Genomic DNA, 21,460 nt, shown 5'->3' on the forward strand with positions numbered 1-21,460 from the left:
TTTTTTTGTTTGTTTGTTTTTTGGATGTAGCAACAAGGGTCTTTGTTGATACACATGTCGCTTATGTTTTACTTTGGACAGTCAGTGAGGATGATCACATAGAAATATAGACAATTATGGACGATTAAAGGTAATGCCAAGAATGCAGATTCTTGGCGTATTCTTTGTACTTTAAAACTCAGTTACACACAGATCGGTTGTTGTTCCCTTGGCAACAACTATTTAGTATGCAAAAAATATGTTTTCCCTTACCAGCTGGCAGTGGAGGTTGCTGCCTGTGGTTAGCAACGTGAAAGATGATAAAATCAACACTTTCCAATAGATGCACTTTTCAGAGTTTCACCACCACTAGGTGATTGTTTGTAGTCAAGTCTCCGTCTTCCACGCAAACTGGATCACCGTAGTGATCTGCCAGTGAGCAAATCAATCAAAAAGAGGTTTTCAGTGCAGTACCATATTCATTTAGCGGCTCTCACTTGGCATCCACTGCCCAGTCAATTGGGGAATACAGATTTTCTTTATCTACCAAGATTTCAGGGGGGTTGTGACCAAACACTCTCCTTTTTTTACCAGCAACTGATAACTTGTCCAGATATGGTAAATTCTGGCTCCAAAAACTAGTGTAACAGTGGCCGAAAAGCTAACGTCACAGTTGCTTCATCCATTTTTTTTTTCAACCTAGGTATGCTTTTCACACATGTACTGCACATAGCTATAGAGTGCTTCAATGAAAGGGGTTACAAAGCAAAAAAGCAACATAGGCACTGGTCTGCAGAAATGTGGAAAAGTGATACGTTTGGGTGAGCCATCCTTAACCATACTGTCAATAAGTGAGAGACTGCATAAAAGACACACATAAAGACATCAAGAGAAAAGCACAGCCTAGAATGCTCGGCCCTTAGAGCATCTGTTGGCTCTATTAAGACATTTGGGGTATTTTGCGGTTTCCTTTTTCCGAGGGGCCACGTTAGAAACTGGGACTTTTTTGGATGGCCACACCAATAAGCTTAATTGATGCAGCCCTGCAGTCCCAGTTTCTCATGTAGTCCCTTGGAAAAATTATTGGCCCACCCCTGCCTTAGAGGGAACGAAAAATGAAAACCAATAGAAAGTTGTTCTGGTTGACCAGTTGTATGGGATGTGAGTGGTCTATTTCAGGATGACAGTGCCTCCACCTATATATGGGCCTACCTTATAGTTAACACGGCTTAAGGAGTAGCCTATGAACTTCACAGTCACCAGATTGCAACTAAAATTAACATCTTCAGGAGACCAATGTGTCTCCATTTGATGATCATCATCAAGACATGAAATGAGGGAAAATATTTAAGAAACATGGTGCCCATACCCCTCTGGTAAAGGAATGTTTGAAGAGTTAATGTTGTAGTGGCTCAAACACCTTAACAAAAAAATTAAATTGTTGTCTGCTTTAATTTGTCAAACATCTTTAATTTCTAAAATACTAATTATTATTATTATTATTATTATTGTTATTTATTTACTTGTTTTTGTAAGCTTGCACCTATAAAATAGCCACTAAAACAGTAGCCCTTTTCAAAATCTGAGGTTTTCACTTGAAGAAGGCAAAAAAATACATTTCATCTGCCAGTGCACCTCAAAACGACACACTTCTTATCTAATACATTTATCGTGTTATCTACAGTCTGCAGAGGATGTGCTATTTTAAATTATCCTTCCAGTTTTGACTGTGATCATCAATCGCTTTAATGTTTTAATCTTTTCTACAGCGTCACTTCAGTAACCTTTGCCGCTCCTTTCGTATCCGCTCCTCCTTCACTCTTTTCTTTCTTCTCCTCTTCACCCTCTGGCTCCTTCTTTGCAGTTTCTTTTGCTGTTGCATGCTCCTTCTCTTCCTCCTCCCCCTCTTCCTCCTCATCAAGTTGGAGACTCCCCGATGAAAACCTCATCCTGGCTAGTCCAGCGGACCGTACCATCTTGCCTACCTGAGGGGCAGGGCAGTAGTATGGATAGAAAACCTCCGGGTCTGAGTCGCTGTAGCTTCCCGCAGTGCTGCCAATCATACATAGTGAACTGGGGCGTTCAGGCAGAGGGGAAGAGTTTAGTGGGAGGTAGGTGGGTCTGGAGGGGCGCGTCAGGTGGGGGTAGTAACCAAGAGGGCGAAACTCAGAAGCAGGGTTAAAGGCAGTGTTTGAGCTCCTCGAGAGGTTTAATTTGACATCAGGTTGGCTGGCTACACGGCGAGGCAGTCCAGGAAGGAAGTTGGAGTCATCGCTGTAATGACCCGCCTCTGTATGTCCAACGCCCCTGATTCTTGCACCATTGCTTCCTGGTTGGTACATTCTGGCCAATCCCAGCCCACCTGAACCACTGGAGCGGAGGTTTCTCCTGATTGGTGAACTAGATGGCGAATCGTGACACATTGGGTAAAAAGATGGCCGTGTTATGCCATCCATTGTCACATAATCCCGCCGTCTTGTATGTGGAATTCGTTCCAGTGAGGAAACGGTAACAAATTCCGACAAGTAGGGATGTCGGTTGAGTGGCGAGGAGCCACCTAATGGGAACGATGGGAGGACAGGATGATACTGGTAGGCAGGGCTGTTAGGGTAGAGAAGGACCAGCTGCTGTCCTGCATCTGGATGTGGCTGGGGGTTGGGTCGACGTCTAGATCGGTTTCCATAGACACCAGCTAACCGCTGGGCTTGGCGCTGTGTCCCGATTCGTACCCCCCTTGCGTCCTCTACTACAGATATCGAAGCAGATCTCGTCTTCAGTGAGGGTGAAGGCGGCGTTGTCTGGTTGACAGATGGAGAAAGAGGAGTGACTTGGGAGAGGAGGCGAGGCCTCTGGCTGACCTCAACACATGAATGGCTGCGTTTAGCCACTCTTTCGTTGATTTCAATATCATTGTCTCGATGATGCGGGTCCAGCTGATCCTGGCTGTGTATTGCCAGAGCACGACTTGACCGTGGGAATGGGTGGGAATGTTCGTACACCTGAGAAGAAAAGGCACGAACACTCGAGTTGTTTTTATTACTAATATTTTGATTATGCTACCATTAATTAATTCGCTCATATGATATCAGAGTATGTATGTATTAGATAATATCAGAGAACTGTAAAAAAGAAGAAAAAACCAAGAACATGTAATGAAATTTTGAAAAACCCATAGCTCTTCAAGTTAATTAAACAAAATCATTAAAAACAGATAATAGAACAGTAGCTGTTTTAATTTTGTCAGACATGAATATGCTTTGTGTGTCAAGTAATAGTTTTAAAGACTGAACAGTCATATTTATTACCTGTTTGGAGACATCTGTGAGGAGATCAGGAGAAGATCGACATTGTCTGGGGTCACAGTCAGTCTGACTGTACATCCTGGACAGACAGAGAAAGGAATAAAATAACGGATGTTATACACAGACTATAAAAATTGATCACAAAATAGTCCTCTGTTCCAGATCCTTTGACCTTTACATAAGATGGCTTAATAAAATATGTTGCCGTTTCAAGTACTTAAAGCTCCTTGCTTTTGAAGTACATGCATAAGCAAGTTTCTTGCTTATGAAAAGGAAATTGAAGCATCAATAAAATCTCTCTCTCACTTTTCAAAGTGTGAAGGCTTCTTCTCCCCTGATCCCAGACACTCCAGCAGCTGCTTCTGGGTCCGACCACTGCCAAACAACATTACTAACATCAGATGGACACACTACCACACCTGACTGAAAACAAAGAGTCTGAATATTCATCAGAAGAAAAGGGTAATAAAAAAACGCTCACAGTCCATCATATTTCTCAGGTTTTTGCTTATAAATCAGCAAATGACTTTGAGCACAGTTTGGTTCAATTCTAACCAATACTATCAGTAGGGATTCTTGTGAGTTGTGGACAGACTGATCACCACGACATGATCTGTCCTTTGGATAAGCTGGAAAGCTCAGGATGGTTTATTCAAACACTACAAGAGTAGGTAAGTAAAAAGTTTTGTGAGTCAAAATATTTGTGTACAAGCTTAAATCCAGATGATGTACCACTAAATGGTTGGAGAACAATTCATGCATAGTAGACACTGGAAGTAAATGACTTTGATTTTGGGCAAAAGATGATTAATATATATATATGTATTATACAAAAGCCTGAATGCACCTTCAGATTATAGCATTATGTGCACTTGTCTGCATTTTACCTGTATCTGAAGCTGGAGCCTTTACATGACAGCAGAGTTTTGTGTATGGCCTTTGGTTCCTCAGCCAGCCTGAAGAAAGCATGGTACTCCACACACATCTTCCAGAATGATTTACACACATCACGGCTGGCCATGGCCAACTCTAGTGTATCCTTACACGAGGGCTGGATGGACATGAAATAAGACTATGATGAGTCAAATATTTACAACCGCCTCTGTATAGCATGCTGTCTGCACTTCAAGTCCCAAAAAGTCTTCTACCGGAGAACTTAAAAGCCCCCATAGGGTGCTCTGTGGGAACTGGCACCAGTGCTCTAGCTGTAGAACCTTTACATTAGTAACTTGGTAGCTGCTATGGATCGGATTTGATCTTTACATTGCCTATTTGCATGCTGTTCACAAGTACTTAGAACTACTGGCCAGGAGATCTCCACAAAAGCCTTACTCTTTTGGCCAGAATGTTTTGTTCCTTCCAAAGATCTCTTAAATATTTGGACCTGCCCATTTTTCATGCATCCATCACAAGAGTCCCCTGTTCACTCACAGGGGAGTGAGACATAAACTCACTCATTATTCCATACTAAATCCTAATGGTAGGTGTGCCAGTTTAGCTAACTGGTAGAGCAGGTGACCACATGCCATATGGCTGAAATGCAGATGTCCAGGATCGAGTCTGGCCCATGGCTCATTTCTACATGTCTACCCCACACCACCACCACCCTTTCTTTTCTACTCTTAACAGCTCAACTATTGAATAACGGCCAAAAAAAACCCCCATCCATCTGCTTCCCCTTTTCCTTTTTCAGGGTTGCGGGGGAGCTGGAGCCAATCCCAGCTGTCTTAGGGTGGGAGGCAGGGTACACCCCTCAAAGATAAATCTTCATAGGACAAAAAGCAAAACCGTGTGGCCCAAACTGGACCAGTTTCTCACCCCAACTTTATCATGTAGTTTGATGAGGAAATGCTTGCGTTTGAAGCTTAGCTTGCGGATCTTTGCCCAGCTGAATGTGTTGATTTTTGTGTTTCCCTGGAAAAACACAAGAAAAAAATAATGAGAGATTATATGTAATGTGTAGTGTAGCATCTGCACACATATTTAGCCTCAAACAGTGTTCCTCTCCTAAACCTGTTAGTTGATTTTTGAGAAATGCACATGGAAATTGTAAACTTTTATTGGTACTGTAAAAACTAAAAAGGATCACCGACGTCCTCAGGTTTTATCTCTACACATCTCGCATATCTTGTTTTATCTCGCATACAATGAATGATTGTTAGTTTATTAGATCCATTAAATTTATTGTGTTGTAACTTCACAAACCAACTTTTTTATGCTAAAACAGCAACTCCTAGCTTAGAAGAAGAGGAAATTTTTCTGATGGAAAAAAATAAAAAGATTTGGAAGTGGACACACCTGAAAGACTAGCACTCCAGAGTGTGTGACAGCCAGATTGATCCTCATTCCCTCCCCATCATAGGCAGGGTAAGGCCTGATTCCGTACATGTCCAGCTTCCTCGCCACCTCCAGCAGCTGGATGTCGGAGTTTGCTGGAGAGAGTCCTCTATGGACAGAAACAAAGAATCACAATTACTATCCAGCCTCTGATTTATGGAGAGTTGGATGCATTGCTGTTGTTTTGCTGCCAATTTGACCCAGCAGTCACTTCTGCTTTTCCAACAAAATTTCTCCTAGTTAGACTCAAACAACACGTCAAACACATGTTTCAAAAGTGGCATTTTGGTTGGAAACGATCATATTTTCAAATCTATCGTCTTTTTAAAAGAATCTATGGGTGGGATGGGGGAAAGAGGCGCAGTCCTACATCCAGTTAATACTTTGCCCTTTCTCTCTGGTCAAAATTAACACTAGTTTGACAAAACTGTCCGCATACTACAGAGCACCAGTGTCTTCTGCTTCACTTCATACCTGTGTTTCTTGTGAAACTTGATGATTTTGTGGTCCAGATATTCCTGGTTGGGAACATAGTGCTTCATCTCCAAATGCTGGCAGTCCAGCTCCTCATCATAGTCCCCTATCTCTGCTGTAGCACAAATGCAAATGCATGCAAACACATATTTAGTTTCTCTGCGTTTTAAATATTTAATTGCAGTATAGTCACCATTTTTGGGCCATTTGGGAAGGAGAGAATCGGAATGGGTCGTTGCTCTAGAGGGAAATCTTTGACTAAGTAAATGCAGTATATGAAACACATTTTCAAAAACATAATGTATATAATGACTATGTACTCCCCGGACCCTTTATTAGGTACACATGCAGAAAAATGCATGTAGCCATGTAAACATATAGATTTCCTACCAAAGTTCAAATTTTAGTGTGGCACAGTTGTTGGTACCACATGGGCTCATCTGAGCATTTCAGAGACTGTTAATCTACTGGGAATTTCCCTCACAACCATCACTAGGCTTTACAGAAAATGTCCCAATAAAGATAAAATATCCCACGAGCAGCAGCTCTGTAGGTGAAAATACTTTGTTGATTCCAGAGATTACAGGAGAAGGGCCAGACTGCTTTGAGCTGATAGGAAGGCAGCAGTAAATCAAATAACGTGATATGAAGGTATGCAGAAGAGCATCTCTGAATGCACAACATGCTGAACCTTGAAGCAGATGGGCTATAGCCGCAGAAGACCAAACCAGGTGCCACTGTTGTCAGTGAAGGCCAAGAAACTGCCGGTGTAATTGTAAGAGGATACTTTCTTAAAATACACATTTAAACAGTTGAACATTGTTTAAATGCCATTGCCTATGCCTATCCTCTGATGGCTGCTTCCAGCAGGATAACACACCATGTCACAAAGCTCAGATCATCTCAAACTGTTTTTTTGAACACGACAATGAGTTCACTGTACTCAAACGCGCTGCACAATCACCACATCTGAATCTGAGCACCTCTGGGATGAGCACCTGCGTCTGTGTAATGCTATCATGTCAATATGGACCAAAATGTCTGAGGAACGTTTCCAGTACTTTTCTACGGAGCCCCACAAGGGACATGGGAGAAAAAAAAATTAAGACTGACTTTTGCGAGATCTCGCAAAACAAACTCAGGATCTCACAAAAGTTTTAGCCGCATTCTTTGGTGGCCGCCAGCTCGAAGCCGACCGGGAGGTCGAGGCACAATGTGCCGGGAGAGCGGTGTTCCTCCCGGCTGTAGTAGGTCTCGACCTCCCATTAGCTTCGAGATGGTGGGTGTCAGATCTCCAAAAACGTCGGAGCACTTTTGCAAATATGTGATGTCTTGTAAACCCAGCAGATATTTGACGTTTACATAGCTACATTCACACCTCGAAATATCTTAAAAGTTTTGCGACATCTCGCAAAAGTTTTACGAGATCCCGAGTTTGTTTTGCGAGATCTCGCAAAACTTCATCGTAATTTTTTTTTCTGCCATGTCCCTTGCGGGGCTCCATACTTTTCTGAATCTTCCGCAAAAACAAAAAAACAAAAAAAAAATTACAGCAGGTGTGATGCACTTTGATGCTTACACTGCAGTATGTGAGAGACCAGCAGGGCGGCACTGTTGTCATTACAGGTCAGACTGCCATTAGACAAGTCCTGCTTGATCTGTAAGGCAAAAAGATACCTGTGCACACACAAAACAGTATGAGTACACCTACTGTGGCATTTCACATATATCACATCTATGCTCAGACTTTACCTGGTGAGGCCTCTCTTGAGTTGTCCAGGATCTGGTGGAAAAAATTTGACTATAAACCTGAAGAATAAATCATTGGTGTCTGACAGAGGGGAAAAGAAAAGAGATTATAGACGTAGGACAATGGTGCCAACGGAGACGTTGAGATCTGGAAATATTTGGAGGAAATATGAAGTCAGAGCACTAATCTTAGGACAGATATGACTTACATTTGATCTGTTTGACCAAAGGTTTCAGCAGCTCCAACCAAACCTGCAACAGAAACTTGTTAAGACATTAAAAACCTCCCGCACTGATCTGTGCGTATCTGTGTGATCCAGCATTTCTTACATAATTGCCACTGTGGTGTCTGAACTCCAGGCCAAAGTACTCCTTCTCCAGCAGTTTCAGATGACCGCACACTTTGTTGTAGAAGTCGCCACCTAAAACCTTTTGCTGGAAGAAAGAGTGGGAGAGAATTAAAGTGAGAAGGATAATAGGACTTTTTAATTGAGACGTTCTTAAAACTAAAGTCCGGGAGTGCTCCTGGGAGCCCAGAAAAATGTGCTACAGCTCAGTTACTTTATCCACTAATACTTTGCTTAATGAGAGTTTGCATAATCATGGCCATTTTTTTTCTTTCATATTTAATTAATCTGTGGAAGATATGCATAGGGGACATTAAATGATTAAAAGACAACAGACAGAAAAAGTTGAGGCATGACAGAGGACAACGGCAGAAAATTTTGAACTGTATCCATGGAAACTGAGACCTTCATTGCTCGTCTTACTTAACCTCCTAATGGTGAACACGTCAGGCGAAAGGTTAAGATTAGGTTTGTTTGTTTTTTTCACTAGTTTGTTAATTAGGCACATTTTCAAATATTAGAAGGTGTTGCCTTTCACATGAAGTCTCACACATTTCTTTTGCCGTCATGGTTACAAATCTGTAAAAATGGTGTATTTCAACTAATGTCCCTGACTCTGGATTCCAGTGACTTTTGGGTCATTGGAAACTCAGTTTGCTGGCAGATATGTATAGATATATAAACCTAAGGGGTCTTCTCTGCCAATGCCAAAAGCACAACTATACAGGCTGATTTGTGACAAATGCTGGTTGATGAATGGGATGCCATCCCACAGCAGTGTGTGAACGAGCTGGTGACCAGCATGAGGAGGAGATACCAGGCTGTGTATGGTTCTTCCACATGGTACTGAGGTCCATTTGTTCAATGAATAGACTGTAAACTGTTGCTATGTCTTGTTTCTTCAGACTTCAATTATCCAATCCATTAAATTAAACCAAACAAGACTCAAGAATAAATTGTTTGGCCTTGGCAGAGAAGGTCTGGCTTGTTTTTCATGGACAAAACCCGCATACTCAACTCTGCTGCTCAACTCACAAATGTATTTCCCTTACAAACGTGGCTCCATTTGAAGGGAAATAATGAACAGATTATAACAGATATATACACTGCATTCCAAATTATTATGCAAATTATATTTTTCTCTGTTTTTCCGAAATAGTCGATTCAAATGACAGTCGGCATCATTTTCGAGTCATCGACCAACAGAATATAATTCAAATGTTGCTGAACAAAACTCCCAATGAAAACAGTATGTTCTTCAAAAATAAAAAACTTAAAATGCACTATTCCAAATTATTACGCACACAGAGCTTCAAAAGATTTTATAGGTTGTAGAGAATTCAAAATAGTCATTTGTTGAATTTGCAGCATTAGTAGATCAATTTCACTGAAATCAAAAGCTATTTCAATCAAAAACATCTTAACAGATCAAGTTACATATTAACATAGGACCCCTTATTTGATAGCAGTTTTACAATTCTTGCATCCATGGAACTTGTAAGTTTTTGGAAAGTTTCTACTTGAATGTCTTTGCAGGATGTCAGAATAGCCTCCCTGAGCTGCTGTTTGGATGTGAACTGCCTCCCACCCTTATAGTTTTTTGCTTGAGGATGCTCCAAAGGTTCTCAGTAGGATTGAAGTCAGGATGGGGACCACAACATGAGTTCCTCTCCTTTTACGCCGATAGCAGCCAATGACCCGACTCACTGGACCCTCTACAGTTTGCATACCGCCACAACAGGTCCACTGATGATGCCATAGCCCTGACACTACACACTGCCCTGTCACACCTGGAGAAGAGAGACACGTATGTGAGGATGCTGTTTGTAGATTACAGCTCAGCATTCAATACCATCGTTCCCTCGAAGCTGGACAGGAAACTGCAGGATCTAGGACTGAGCAGCTCCCTCTGCAGCTGGATCCTTAGCTTCCTGTCTGACAGACGCCAGGTGGTCAGACTGGGCAGCATCACCTCATCCCCCATCACACTGAACACTGGTGCTCCACAGGGGTGTGTACTGAGCCCTCTCCTGTACTCACTCTACACCTACGACTGCACAGCCACTAACAGCTCCAACATCATTGTGAAGTTTGCGGACGACACTACAGTGGTGGGTCTTATCACCAACAGTGATGAGACAGCTTACAGGGAGGAGGTCAGCGCCCTGACCCACTGGTGTCAAGACAACCATCTCACCCTCAACGTCGCAAAGACAAAGGAGTTGATAGTGGACTTCCGGAGGTGCAGAGAAGTACACACCCCCATCACCATCAACGGCGCTGCTGTGGAGAGAGTGAGCAGCTTCCGGTTCCTTGGAGTACATCTGGCTGAGGATCTTACGTGGTCAGTACACACAAACAAAACAGTGAAGAAGGCGCAGCAGCGCCTCTTCTTTCTCAGGAGACTGAAAAGATTCGGCATGAGCCCCCGCATCCTCAGGACCTTCTATCACTGTGCCATTGAGAGCATCCTCACTGGATGCATCACCACCTGGTATGGCAACAGCACCGCCTACAACTGCAAAGCTCTCCAGCGAGTAGTGCGGTGCTCTGAACGGATAATTGGAGGTGAGCTTCCCTCCCTCCAAGACATCTACAGGAAGCGGTGCCTGAGGAAAGCGGGGAGGATCATCAAGGACTCCAGTCACCCCAGCCATAAACTGTTCAGACTACTTCCATCAGGAAGGAGGCTCTGCAGCATCCGGTCCTGAACCAGCAGACTGAGAGACAGCTTCTTCCATCAGGCCATCAGACTGCTGAACACTTCATAGACACCTCAGCTTCACTACTGGAACTTCAACATTATGCACTCCACACTGTATATAAATGCCACTTATTTTGCACATATTCAACTCTGTATATTTTATATATTTTATTATTATTATTATTATTATTGTTTTATTTTATTTTTTTACTATTTAATTTGTAAAAATGTGTATACACACACACACACACACACACACACACACACACACACACACACACGTAGGAAAATATTTAGTATACACATCCAGAAATGCATACACTATTATATATTGTACATATATTTATTAGTTTCAGGTTGGCCATTCTTGTATTTTGCTCGTTTGTGTTGTTGTGTTTGCACATCTCTGTTGCTTGTGGGGCTCGCACACAAGAATTTCACTCGCATGTGCTGTGCCAGTGTGCCTGCACATGTGATGTGACAATAAAAGTGATTTGATTTGATTTGATTTGATTTGATGCAGAGGTGTTCCTTGTAGCATGAGATGGTGCATTGACTAGCATGAAGATGGTTATGTTGCAGAAGGCACAGTTCTTCTCTTTCTACCATGGAAGAAGGTGGTCAGTCAGAAACTCCACATACTTTGCAGAGGTCATTTTCACACCTTCAGGGACCCTAAAGAGGCCGATCAGCTCTCTCCCCGTGATTCTGTCTCAAAACATGACTCCACCACCTCCTTGCTGACAACGCAGCCCTGTTGGGACATGGTGGCCGTCCACCAGCCATCCACCACTGCATCCACCACTGCATCCATCTAGACCATCCGGGGTTGCACTGCACTCGTCAGTGGCCAAGACTGTTTGAAAATTAGTCTTCATGTAGTTCTGGGCCCACTGCAGCCATTTCTGCTTGTGAGCATTGGTTAGGGGTGGCCGAATAGAAGGTTCATGCACAACTGCAAGTCTCTGGAGGATCCTACACCTTGATGTTCACAGGGCTCCAGAGGCACCAGCAGCTTCAAATATGTGTTTGCTGCTTTGTAATGGCCTTTTAGCAGCTGCTCTCTTAATCTGATGTATTTGTCTGGCAGAAACCTTCCTCATTGTGCCTTTATTTGCATGAACCCATCTGTGCTCTGACTCAGCCACAAATCTCTTAACATTATGGTGATCACGCTTAAATTTTCGTGAAATATCTAAGGTTTTCATTACATGTCCAAGCCATTCAACTATTTCACTCTTTTCAGCAGCAGAGTGATCATTTTCCCTTCCTATATTGCTTGAAAATGGTGGTCTGCTTCATAATGTGGAACATCCTTCTTTAGTAGTTTTTCCTTTAATTGGGCTCACCTGGCAAACAAATGATCATAGGTGTCCGAGATTGATTTCAGTGATACAAAGAGCCCTGAGACACAATTCCATCCATGAGTTTAATTGAAAAACAACTTATTTACTCTTTATGACACTTAAACACAATTTGCATAATAATTTGGAACGCAGTGTATATAAGCTGTGCATCTTTCCTTTAATGTTTGTTGTTAAATTACAATGTTTAAGAGTTTCTGCTACTACTTTTGTTTGCACACCAACCTAATTGGTGTGACCCCCTACATCCATATGAAGTTTGTGACTCCAGCCAGAAATTAAATCACTTTGAAACTGGGTGATTATTTTTGATATGTCCTGTTTTTACCTCCATTTCTGTCCTTTAAACTAACAGTTATATTTCCTCTATTTCCCCCCCCCCCCCCCCCCTTTTGTTATTTTCTAAAAACTGATATTTATTCAATCTTGTCACAATCTTATATAACCAGATATTTTACTATTTTAATCACTTGTTATTTAAGTATTTTGTATTTAAGGGGCAGCCAATCAGAAGAAAGTCCAGTTAAAGCGAGGTTGGGGCGTCAAGCCACACTGGAAAATGTAAAGTCAGGTGCATCTCCCACATCGTCATGATTATTTTGAACTCTGGATCATGCAAAGCTTTTCTAGTAGAGTCCAAGAATAGAAATGTGGAGTCAGATCAGAAGAATGGGTCACTTTAACCACATTAGACAGAAATACAAAGGACACTACAAACATGTAAAAGTACTGCCTTATTGTTTATCTATTTTGAAGACCCTGTGTCTTAAATTTAATTCAGGATTAAATCAAAGTAGTAGTGTGTGCCCACATGGAGCCCTGAACCTGTCTCTGGTGTTTGTGCGGTGTTCACTTACTGCAGTGACACGTTTTTGCTTTTTTTTTAGCCTTCACTGTCTTATAGCTGGTGTTTAGTGCCCTGTTGGGGGGGTCACTGGACGTCCCTCATTAACTTGTCATGAGGGAAGGAGAAAGGTTATTAGGGGAGAGGGAGGATGACGAAGGACATGGCAGCTGTAACTGATTATAGAGAGAAGAATAGGCCTAACTGATAATTACTGGAAGCAAACAGCCGCCCACAGATCAGCAGAGCAGTTAGTTTCCAGCAGAGCAGAACAGAGGAAAAAGTGAGCGATGTGCAACTTTGGATGTGAATTCAAAGCAGAAAACAGCAAAACAGTTTCATTAATGATATCTGCACAAGCTTACACGTGTTTGTTTGACTAGTGAAGGGCCTTCATTGCATACAGCAGTGGAGTGTTAGCTCGTTCAAGCTGGTTCCAGAGGAACAAACGCAGTTTTGTCAAATCTCAAAGACAGGCACAGAGTTACCTTTGTCATAGGTGTCATGACACATTGCGAGGTAGCAGTAACACTGAACATGTCCAGCTCATCACGTACGGACAAGTTTAAATTTCAACATATTGGTTAAGTATTATTTTTCAACATGTGCGGTTGTACAGGCCATCAGGCTACTGAATCACTGCCTGATTATTGAACTGTGATGTACACATTATAATACAGTTTTATATAATAACACCTGTACAATCTGTATGTCCTACCTTAGTATGACTATGTACATCTAATTGTACTTTATATTTGGACTTAATTCTACCCTGATATATAGTTCTTGCATTATTGCTGTTTATTTCTATTTCTTATTATTCTTTCACATCATTTTATTTATTTTACTTTTGTGAATTGGACACATGCAGTTCACAGAAAATCCACCAGGGATCAGTATTTCATGCACCAGAGGGCACAAAGTTGCCAGATGTAGCAAAAATAATACAAATTAAAACTCAGTCATTGACCCAAACCAGTTAACCTTAAAAGCTTTGGACTGAAACCAGAGACTCCAGAGGAAACTCAAGCGTGTAAGCTTTATTCACAAGTTGTTCATAAACCAAACATAGAAATTGCTGTCATGGTCCAGTGACGCGTCACAGTTCTCTGTTTTAATCAGCGGACTCACCTCAGTCTTGGTGTCACAGCTTTGATAAACTAATCTGAAGGTTAAGAAAACATGACCTGAGTGACTGAACCATGCACATCGGGGAAAAATTCAGCATGACAGAACATGTCTAACATTTTACGGATTAGCTACCACAAGCTTTGCTAAACATCCACAAGGTGCTGCCATAATTGTTAAGCAGACTGTAGCAAACAAACACTATTGTGTATTTCTGTACCATTAAGCTATGATGAGTAACATATTCAGTTCTTCCTGTTGAAACAGAATAAATTCCAGCAACCTATAACATCTCCAAGTTTCTGGCTTTGATCCTCAACCCGCTGGTAGGCAGCTCTGAACACCACATCCAGAACACCCTGGATTTTGTTGAGAAGGTGAGAGATGTCATTATGGAGGCAGATGAAACCATGGTCTCGTACAACATTACATCTCTCTTCACTTGCATCCCAGTCACGGAAGCATTGGAGGTAGTTCGTAAGCGATTACCGGATGACCCAACCTCAGCAACAGGACCACTCTCAGCATCAACCAAGTGTGTTTGCTTTTGGAACTGTGTCTTCATTCAACCTACTTCACAAGGGTCAGTTCTACAGGCAGAAACATGGGTGTGCCATGGGCTCCCCAGTTTCACCCATCGTGGCCAATTTGTACATGGAAGAAGTGGAAAAGAGGGCTTTGTTATCCTACCATGGAACACCACCAAGCCATTGGTTCAGATATGTGGATGACACCTGGGTGAAAATCAAATCTGAGGATGGACCACAATTCACGGATCACATTAATTCGGTGGACCAACACATCAACTTCACCAGGGAGGATATGAAAAGTGGCAGGTTAGCCTTCTTAGACTGTGAGATTTCCATCAGTAATAGGGGATATCTAAAAGCTGACGTGTACCGTAAACCTACACATACGGATCAGTATCTAAGGTTTGACTCTCATCATCCACTGGAGCATAAACTGGGTGTCATCAGGACGCTACAACACAGAGCGAACACCATCCCCACTGACACAACGGCCACAGAAGCAGAAGAGCATCACATCAAGAAGGCCCTGAGTAAATGTGGTTATCCCAGCTAGACTTTTGTCAAAGCTGGAAAGGCACCTAAAGAAAGCTCCAGCTGATCCAGGAGAGAAAGACAACCGCTGCCCAAGCGAAAACCTGCAGTGATCCCATATGTGTCAGGAGTATCGGCGCAGTCGAGACACATTTTTTTCTAAACACCGGGTCTCTGTGGCTTTCAAACCCCAAAACACGCTGCGCCAAAAACTGGTCCGGCCCAAGGATCGGGTCCCCCAACACAAACAGAGTAACATAGTGTACGCTGTTAAGTGCCAGGAGGATTGCCAGGATTTATACATCGGGGAAACCAAACAACCTCTGGCGAAGCGGATGGCACAACACAGAAGAGCTACCTCGTCAGGCCAGGACTCTGCAGTCTATTTACACCTATAGGCCAGTGGACACTCTTTCAAGGATGAGGATGTACACATCCTGGACAGGGAGGAACGCTGGTATGAGCGCGGAGTCAATGAGGCCATTTACTTGAAAAGGGAAAGACCATCTCTGAATCGAGGAGGGGGCCTAAGGGTACATCTTTCACCATCTTACAATGCTGTGATTGCAGCCATTCCCAAACTCTCTGTGAATGGTACTCATCGCAATTCATCAGTGATCTTTGATCAATGAGCCTTGATCAGTGGTGTTGATCAATGCTCAAGAGAATTTGCATATTAATGATCAAGGAACTGACCTCCCAGCCCATTGTTCCTTCAGTGGGCTGGTTTCAGTCATTATGCAAATGTACTGTTTATAAGATTGGGGAAACCTGCAGTCAGCTGAGACTGAAGAAGTCACTTGGATGAGTGACGAAACGTTTCTCCCACTGAAAATGCTACATACAGATGAATAGAATCAATCTTTTAGGACTGCACAGAAATGGTTCAGGAATGGTTTGAGGACCACAACAATGAGTCTGAGGTGTTGACTTGGCCTTGAAGTTGCCCATATCTTAAGCAAGCATCTGTGGGATGTGCTAGACAAACAAGTCCGTTCCATGGAGGCCCTACCTCACAGCTTACAGGACTTAAAGGATCTGTTGCTAACATCTTGATGCCAGATAGCACAGCATGCCTTCAAGGGTCTAGTGAAGTCCATGCCTCAGTGAGTCAGGGATGTTTTGGCAGCAAAATTAAGCTAAATTAAATTTTATTCATATCACACTAATTCCCAACTACAGTCACCTCTAGGTTCTTTATATCATAAGGTAAAGACCCCACAGCAGTACAGAGGGGGACCGACACAATATTAGGCAGGTGGTTGTGATGTTATGCCTGATCAGGGTGTTTACTAAATTTATCACATTTTATTTTTTCCCTATTCTGTCCATCCATGCCTTTTCCTTCAGCTCTCTTTCCTCTTGTACAGACTCTGCTAATGTCCCGGAGGCCGCTGGGAAACTGACAGGGAAGAAAGCATGGGCATGGAAAAATGGAGCTCCTTTGCTAGCACAATACTGCAAGCCATGCACACACACTCACACACACTCACACACAGATTCTTTTTAGATTGCAATACTGCCTTGCAGGCGACGTTACCATGTTGAAAAAGAGGCCCGTTGGTCTGCTTTTTCTGACCTGGATAGTAGAGCAGCACATGGCTGTTCATAGACAGCAGAGTGTTTACACCTCACACAGCTGGTAAACATCTGCAGCTGTTTGGCCCATTAAAAAAATAAAATAAATCTTTCTTTTGACAGACTTAATTAAGTCACCAAGAAGTGACTGTTGTTGTGATTTTAACCTCCTAAGACCCGAACTCTTCCACGACACGCATTTTTAATTTCTCTTTGATATTTGGGCTGATTGGGGCCTGATGAATGTAAAAACAAAGAATTACCAGATTTTATTTTATTTTTTACCTTATTTTTTTTTAAGAAAAATAAGAGCCACATATGAGGATATTCATTTCATATTTTGATAGAACAATAGCAGTATAATGTCCTCGTAAGTGGATATCAGGCCCTTGTAGAGCAAAATTGAGTATTTTAGTCTAAATAACCCAAAATGTGATGTCCACATATGTGGACGACAGGTCCTAGGAGGTTAAATAAAATTAAATTGAATTTTCCATCTAAGTTTAATTCTCTGTCATTACTTTGTGGTGGATGTGCTTACAGCCACATGACTTATGAAGCTGGTAACAACATTCAGGTTTTAGGAGGTGTTCAGAGACACACTGTACATACAACCACAAAACTTTTTCCAATAACTTTTAGCAATGCAGATGTTAACAACTGTGATATTTCTGCTTGGTATCACTTGATAATGTCAGATAGATCAGGCAGCATTTCATGAAAGATCCACTTCCTGATGCAACCCCAAATGGCTATATGTGTCTCTAACTGGAATTGTTGACATGCTAACATTGGAAACATGCTAGCACAGTGATGATACTGCATGGCATATATGTATATGCATCTGCATATGTAAGAGCCTGATGCTGTGGCCTGCTTTTATCCCTCAGGATGGCGTTTCTCTGCTGTACGGCTATTTCACTGCGAAAACACATGCTGGCAGTGAAGTTTCTCTCTTCTAATAAAAGAGAAAAATGAGTTCAAGAATAACCAGAAATGCATAGGAGTAAACAGGAGCACTTAAAAGACCTATCAAAGTGCGCCGATTTGACATATAGTAACATTTCTAGGTAGGTACCTATCAACTTCCAGCACACCCACAGCATAGATTTGATATTGAAATCTATATCATGGTAACTTTAAAGTAGCTCGCCAACATCGCTAATCCAATAGCTAGTTCTCTGACAATGTTGACATGTGCCATTTTTCTGGTTTCCGTAGCTCTAATAACACGCTTATTGGCCAGGGGTGATTCTGAAGTCTTCTGTTTGCTGTGACAGTAAAATCAGCTGTCATTCAACATTTATCAGCTCCAAGTCCAACATGAACAGCTCAGGCAGTCCTGATGGCAGATCAGGAACATCAATGCACAAGTATGAATGCAAACAGTACAGGCTATCTTTCTTCTTCTTCTTTTGTCCCTAGCTGGTGGTTGTCCACGAAGCCAATACATCGCTGTGGGTGCCGTAGGGTTTCCATTTTGGTCAATGATGCATTCCCAGGCCTTGTGGTCTCTTGCCTTCACATTTGCTTGCTCAAGGGTTAGGCGTCATTGTTTAAAATCGTCTTCAATTTGCTTGATCCAAGTCTTCTTAGGCAAGCCACGCTTGATTCTCCAGTGGGCGGGGTGCTGCTGCATCAAAAGGTGATGCGGCAGATGTGGCCAAATCATTGCAGTCACTTCCTAATCCACTCTTCCATTGAGGGCTGCTGGTGACATTGACTACGTATCACGCTGTTGCTGAGACGATCACGGAGGGACACTGGGAGAATCTGACGCTAAACAGCGGATTTGGAAGCACTCCTGTAGGATGCTGTTCAGCAATCCTGAAGCACCTACAACTGTAATGAAACTTTTTTTTAAAAATCAGGTTACAGGGTATTTTTTAACTGACTTCTGCCTGTCATTATGTTACTGAAGACTGCATCAGTATATTTAATGCTGAGTGAAAATTAAACTGTATTAGTAATGGCAGTATTAGTCACTGTGATGACTAATACTAATATTTAAAGACAATTTCTCTCATTTGTGCCTACCATGTGAAACAGCCCACGTAAGAGTTTCTGAAAAGACATTTTGGAGCTTTTCCATTTTTAAAGAATGAAAGTTTAGACAGGAGGTGGTTCAAACACACCATTTCTAATGAAGAAACTGGGGTTTGAGCCTCGTTAATGCATTAATTTCAGTTTTTAGGGGGGAGAGCAGTCCTAGCAATGCATAAATCTACACAAACCTGCCTTCACAAACACTTTTCTGTCGCTAAACAGCACCTGCAAGACAAACAATCAACTGTTACAGCTGTACCAGTGTTGTCAGAAAGCTTGAGAGTTTGTTTCCCTATTTCATCTTTTTCCCTATTTTACTGGACAAACTAACACAGAGAGAGAGTCAAGAGTGGCAGTAACTCAGGTGGGAGAGGTTTTGATTGTTCTCCTCACTTGTGCTAAACTGCACTTGGATATGACACTAAAACTCAAGTTGCTAATGTTAGTAGGCAAGCAACTCACATTGTAGTTCTCTTTGTGAGCCACTAAGGTAAAACGGTGTTATGTAAGTGCAAGCAGGAAAGGACATAACACACATTTATCTCCTGTGTGTTCTCCATATCATATAATCCATCATTTCTTTTATGTCACAAAAGCTGTGAAAGCTGCCGGGGGCAAATGTAATTGCATGTAAACGGACCAAACTTCAGTCAGGAGAACAACTGAGATAATCCATCCACAATACGAGGTTAGACATTCATATACTGCTGCATGGGCTGGGCTGTAGTTACATCGTAAGGTTTTAAAAACCGAGCTCTAAAATGAATAGTGGCAATAATCACAGAGAGAGTCTCACAGTTATCACTGACTTTTTAAAGGTGCTTGTTCAGATTAAATAGAACAAGATGCAAAGCATTAAAACATGTTAAAAACACAACAGCCTTAATAAACTCAGAGTAGTTTGGACCCGGAAGCAGGGTTCATACATCATCACCGAAAGACCAGATTGACAGACCTGAAACTCTTTCCATCTTTTTATACAGTCTGTGGTTATCTGTAATAGATAAATTAATTGATTATTGAGTGCAGCAATCTTGTGCTTTTGTATCTTTGATTGCAGTTTTGCCACTGATTGAAACCCACCTGAAAAAATAAGTACATGGGAATATGGTAGTATAGCTACAGTATACTGACCACAGATCTGCTATTTATTTAAATATAACTTGCAGCGCTCTTCTTCTGTTTTTGATTGTTCAACAGAGATAATCAGAGACACGGGGTTTGTGTCGGATGTTGGTGCCTAAGAATAAGGAACACTCGTAAGCATAAATGTGAAGCACATTTATGCTTAAATGGTCAGTTTCTGTTTTGCAGTCTAACTAAATAAATACTTTAGTACAAGTACACACTCTCTGCTGCATAAAGCACGCTATAAAAACCTAAAATAGTGTCTATAAAGCAGGTTTAACTTATATTAAACAGCAGATTAAACCCTGTCAGACCAGAGAAGTGCATGACCAGGTACTCCCAGATAATAATCCTCAATATTATATTAAAGCGTAAATGTTGGAGAAGAATCCAGTCTGAACAGAGCCCGTGGTGGATTCCCCCTCTTTGATTTCTTTCTTTTTTCAGGAAGGAGGGGAAGAAAGTTGCAAACAAAGTGACAGAAAGCTTTATCAAAACGGGGAAAAAATAATATCCAGACAGATTTAAAACGCATATTCGACACATTTGATCATTTATAATATTGTTTTGAAGAGAGACACGTGCTGTATGTGGATCCACTCAGAAAAGTAAATATGAATGTTTTCACTGCCCCCTGTGAAGGGCTTACCTCCACTTCGAACGTGCGCTCGCTGTCATCCAGGAAGACCACGCGCAACCGGAGCTTGGTCTCCTTGGAGACCCGGGACTTGGTAGTGAGGTTCTCGAGTCTCCCGGTCCGCCGCTGTCGGTCCCCCATCTCTCCCGCTCCTTTCTGTTTGTCTGCGTCTCTCAGGAGAAGTAACAACTAAAACAACTACGATCGTCCATTAAATCCATGTCCACGAGAGTTAATCCCACGAGAAACGGCTTCACGCGCTCCCCGCCATTACCATCAACACCAAAACCTCCACGATCGTGTTCATCCTCCCCTTCGCTCCTACCGCTGGAGCGCGCGCTCTCCGGATGCGCAATGGCACGCTGACGTTGTCTCCAGACAGCCAGACCTCATCCAGCTTCTCGTTCACTGAGAAATCACTGGATTAAACTCACTGCACATAAATATTACTGCGCTTAAACACACTTTCATGTACTTGTACTTTAGAGGAGTAATACAGCTCCCACCTTCTCATCTATTGTGTCTTTTTATTGGCTATTGTGACAATTTCTTATTTATTTTACACTCACAGGGCTTTGTCTTTAAAAATCGCCTAATAAACAAACTTTACTCGCATTTCACTGCATTCACCTTTAAAAAGTGCTTAGAGTGACTTCTAACACTGTGATCTTAAAAGTTGATTATTTAGACTAAAAATATCATCATTTGCACGAAATGTGGTGATTTGATACTTTTTAACAAGTTACTGGGACTCAACGGGACACTGTCACTGTGTTACTGAT

At 42.0% G+C, this 21,460-nt stretch overlaps 1 protein-coding gene across 1 annotated transcript; it reads right to left on the reverse strand.

The window, feature by feature from the left end:
- Positions 1-251: 251 nt before the first annotated feature.
- On the reverse strand, positions 252-21,002 carry LOC309701659 (FERM domain-containing protein 7). Its single transcript, XM_082525810.1, has 12 exons — positions 20,691-21,002; positions 8,172-8,276; positions 8,051-8,093; positions 7,845-7,923; positions 7,672-7,769; positions 6,093-6,207; positions 5,580-5,727; positions 5,100-5,195; positions 4,169-4,332; positions 3,588-3,656; positions 3,285-3,360; positions 252-2,978 (listed from the first exon to the last, which is right to left on the reverse strand). Exons 1-12 carry the CDS (start codon positions 20,817-20,819, stop codon positions 1,743-1,745), a joined length of 2,358 nt encoding a protein of 785 aa, XP_082381936.1. The 5' UTR covers positions 20,820-21,002; the 3' UTR covers positions 252-1,742.
- Positions 21,003-21,460: the final 458 nt, after the last annotated feature.

This window comes from Aulonocara stuartgranti (genome assembly GCF_965226115.1).
Source record: "Aulonocara stuartgranti genome assembly, chromosome: 3".
Lineage (NCBI taxonomy): Eukaryota > Metazoa > Chordata > Actinopteri > Cichliformes > Cichlidae > Aulonocara > Aulonocara stuartgranti.

Excerpts from the sequence above, each read along its gene's own strand:
- LOC309701659 (XM_082525810.1), bottom strand. The coding sequence starts at position 20,819 with ATGGGGGACCGACAGCGGCGGACCGGGAGACTCGAGAACCTCACTACC. Across the intron at positions 8,094-8,171 it reads GACACCACAGTGGCAATTAT|GTTTGGTTGGAGCTGCTGAA; the intron begins GTAAGAAATGCT and ends TTTCTGTTGCAG. Across the intron at positions 5,196-5,579 it reads CTGGAGTGCTAGTCTTTCAG|GGAAACACAAAAATCAACAC; the intron begins GTGTGTCCACTT and ends GTGTTTTTCCAG.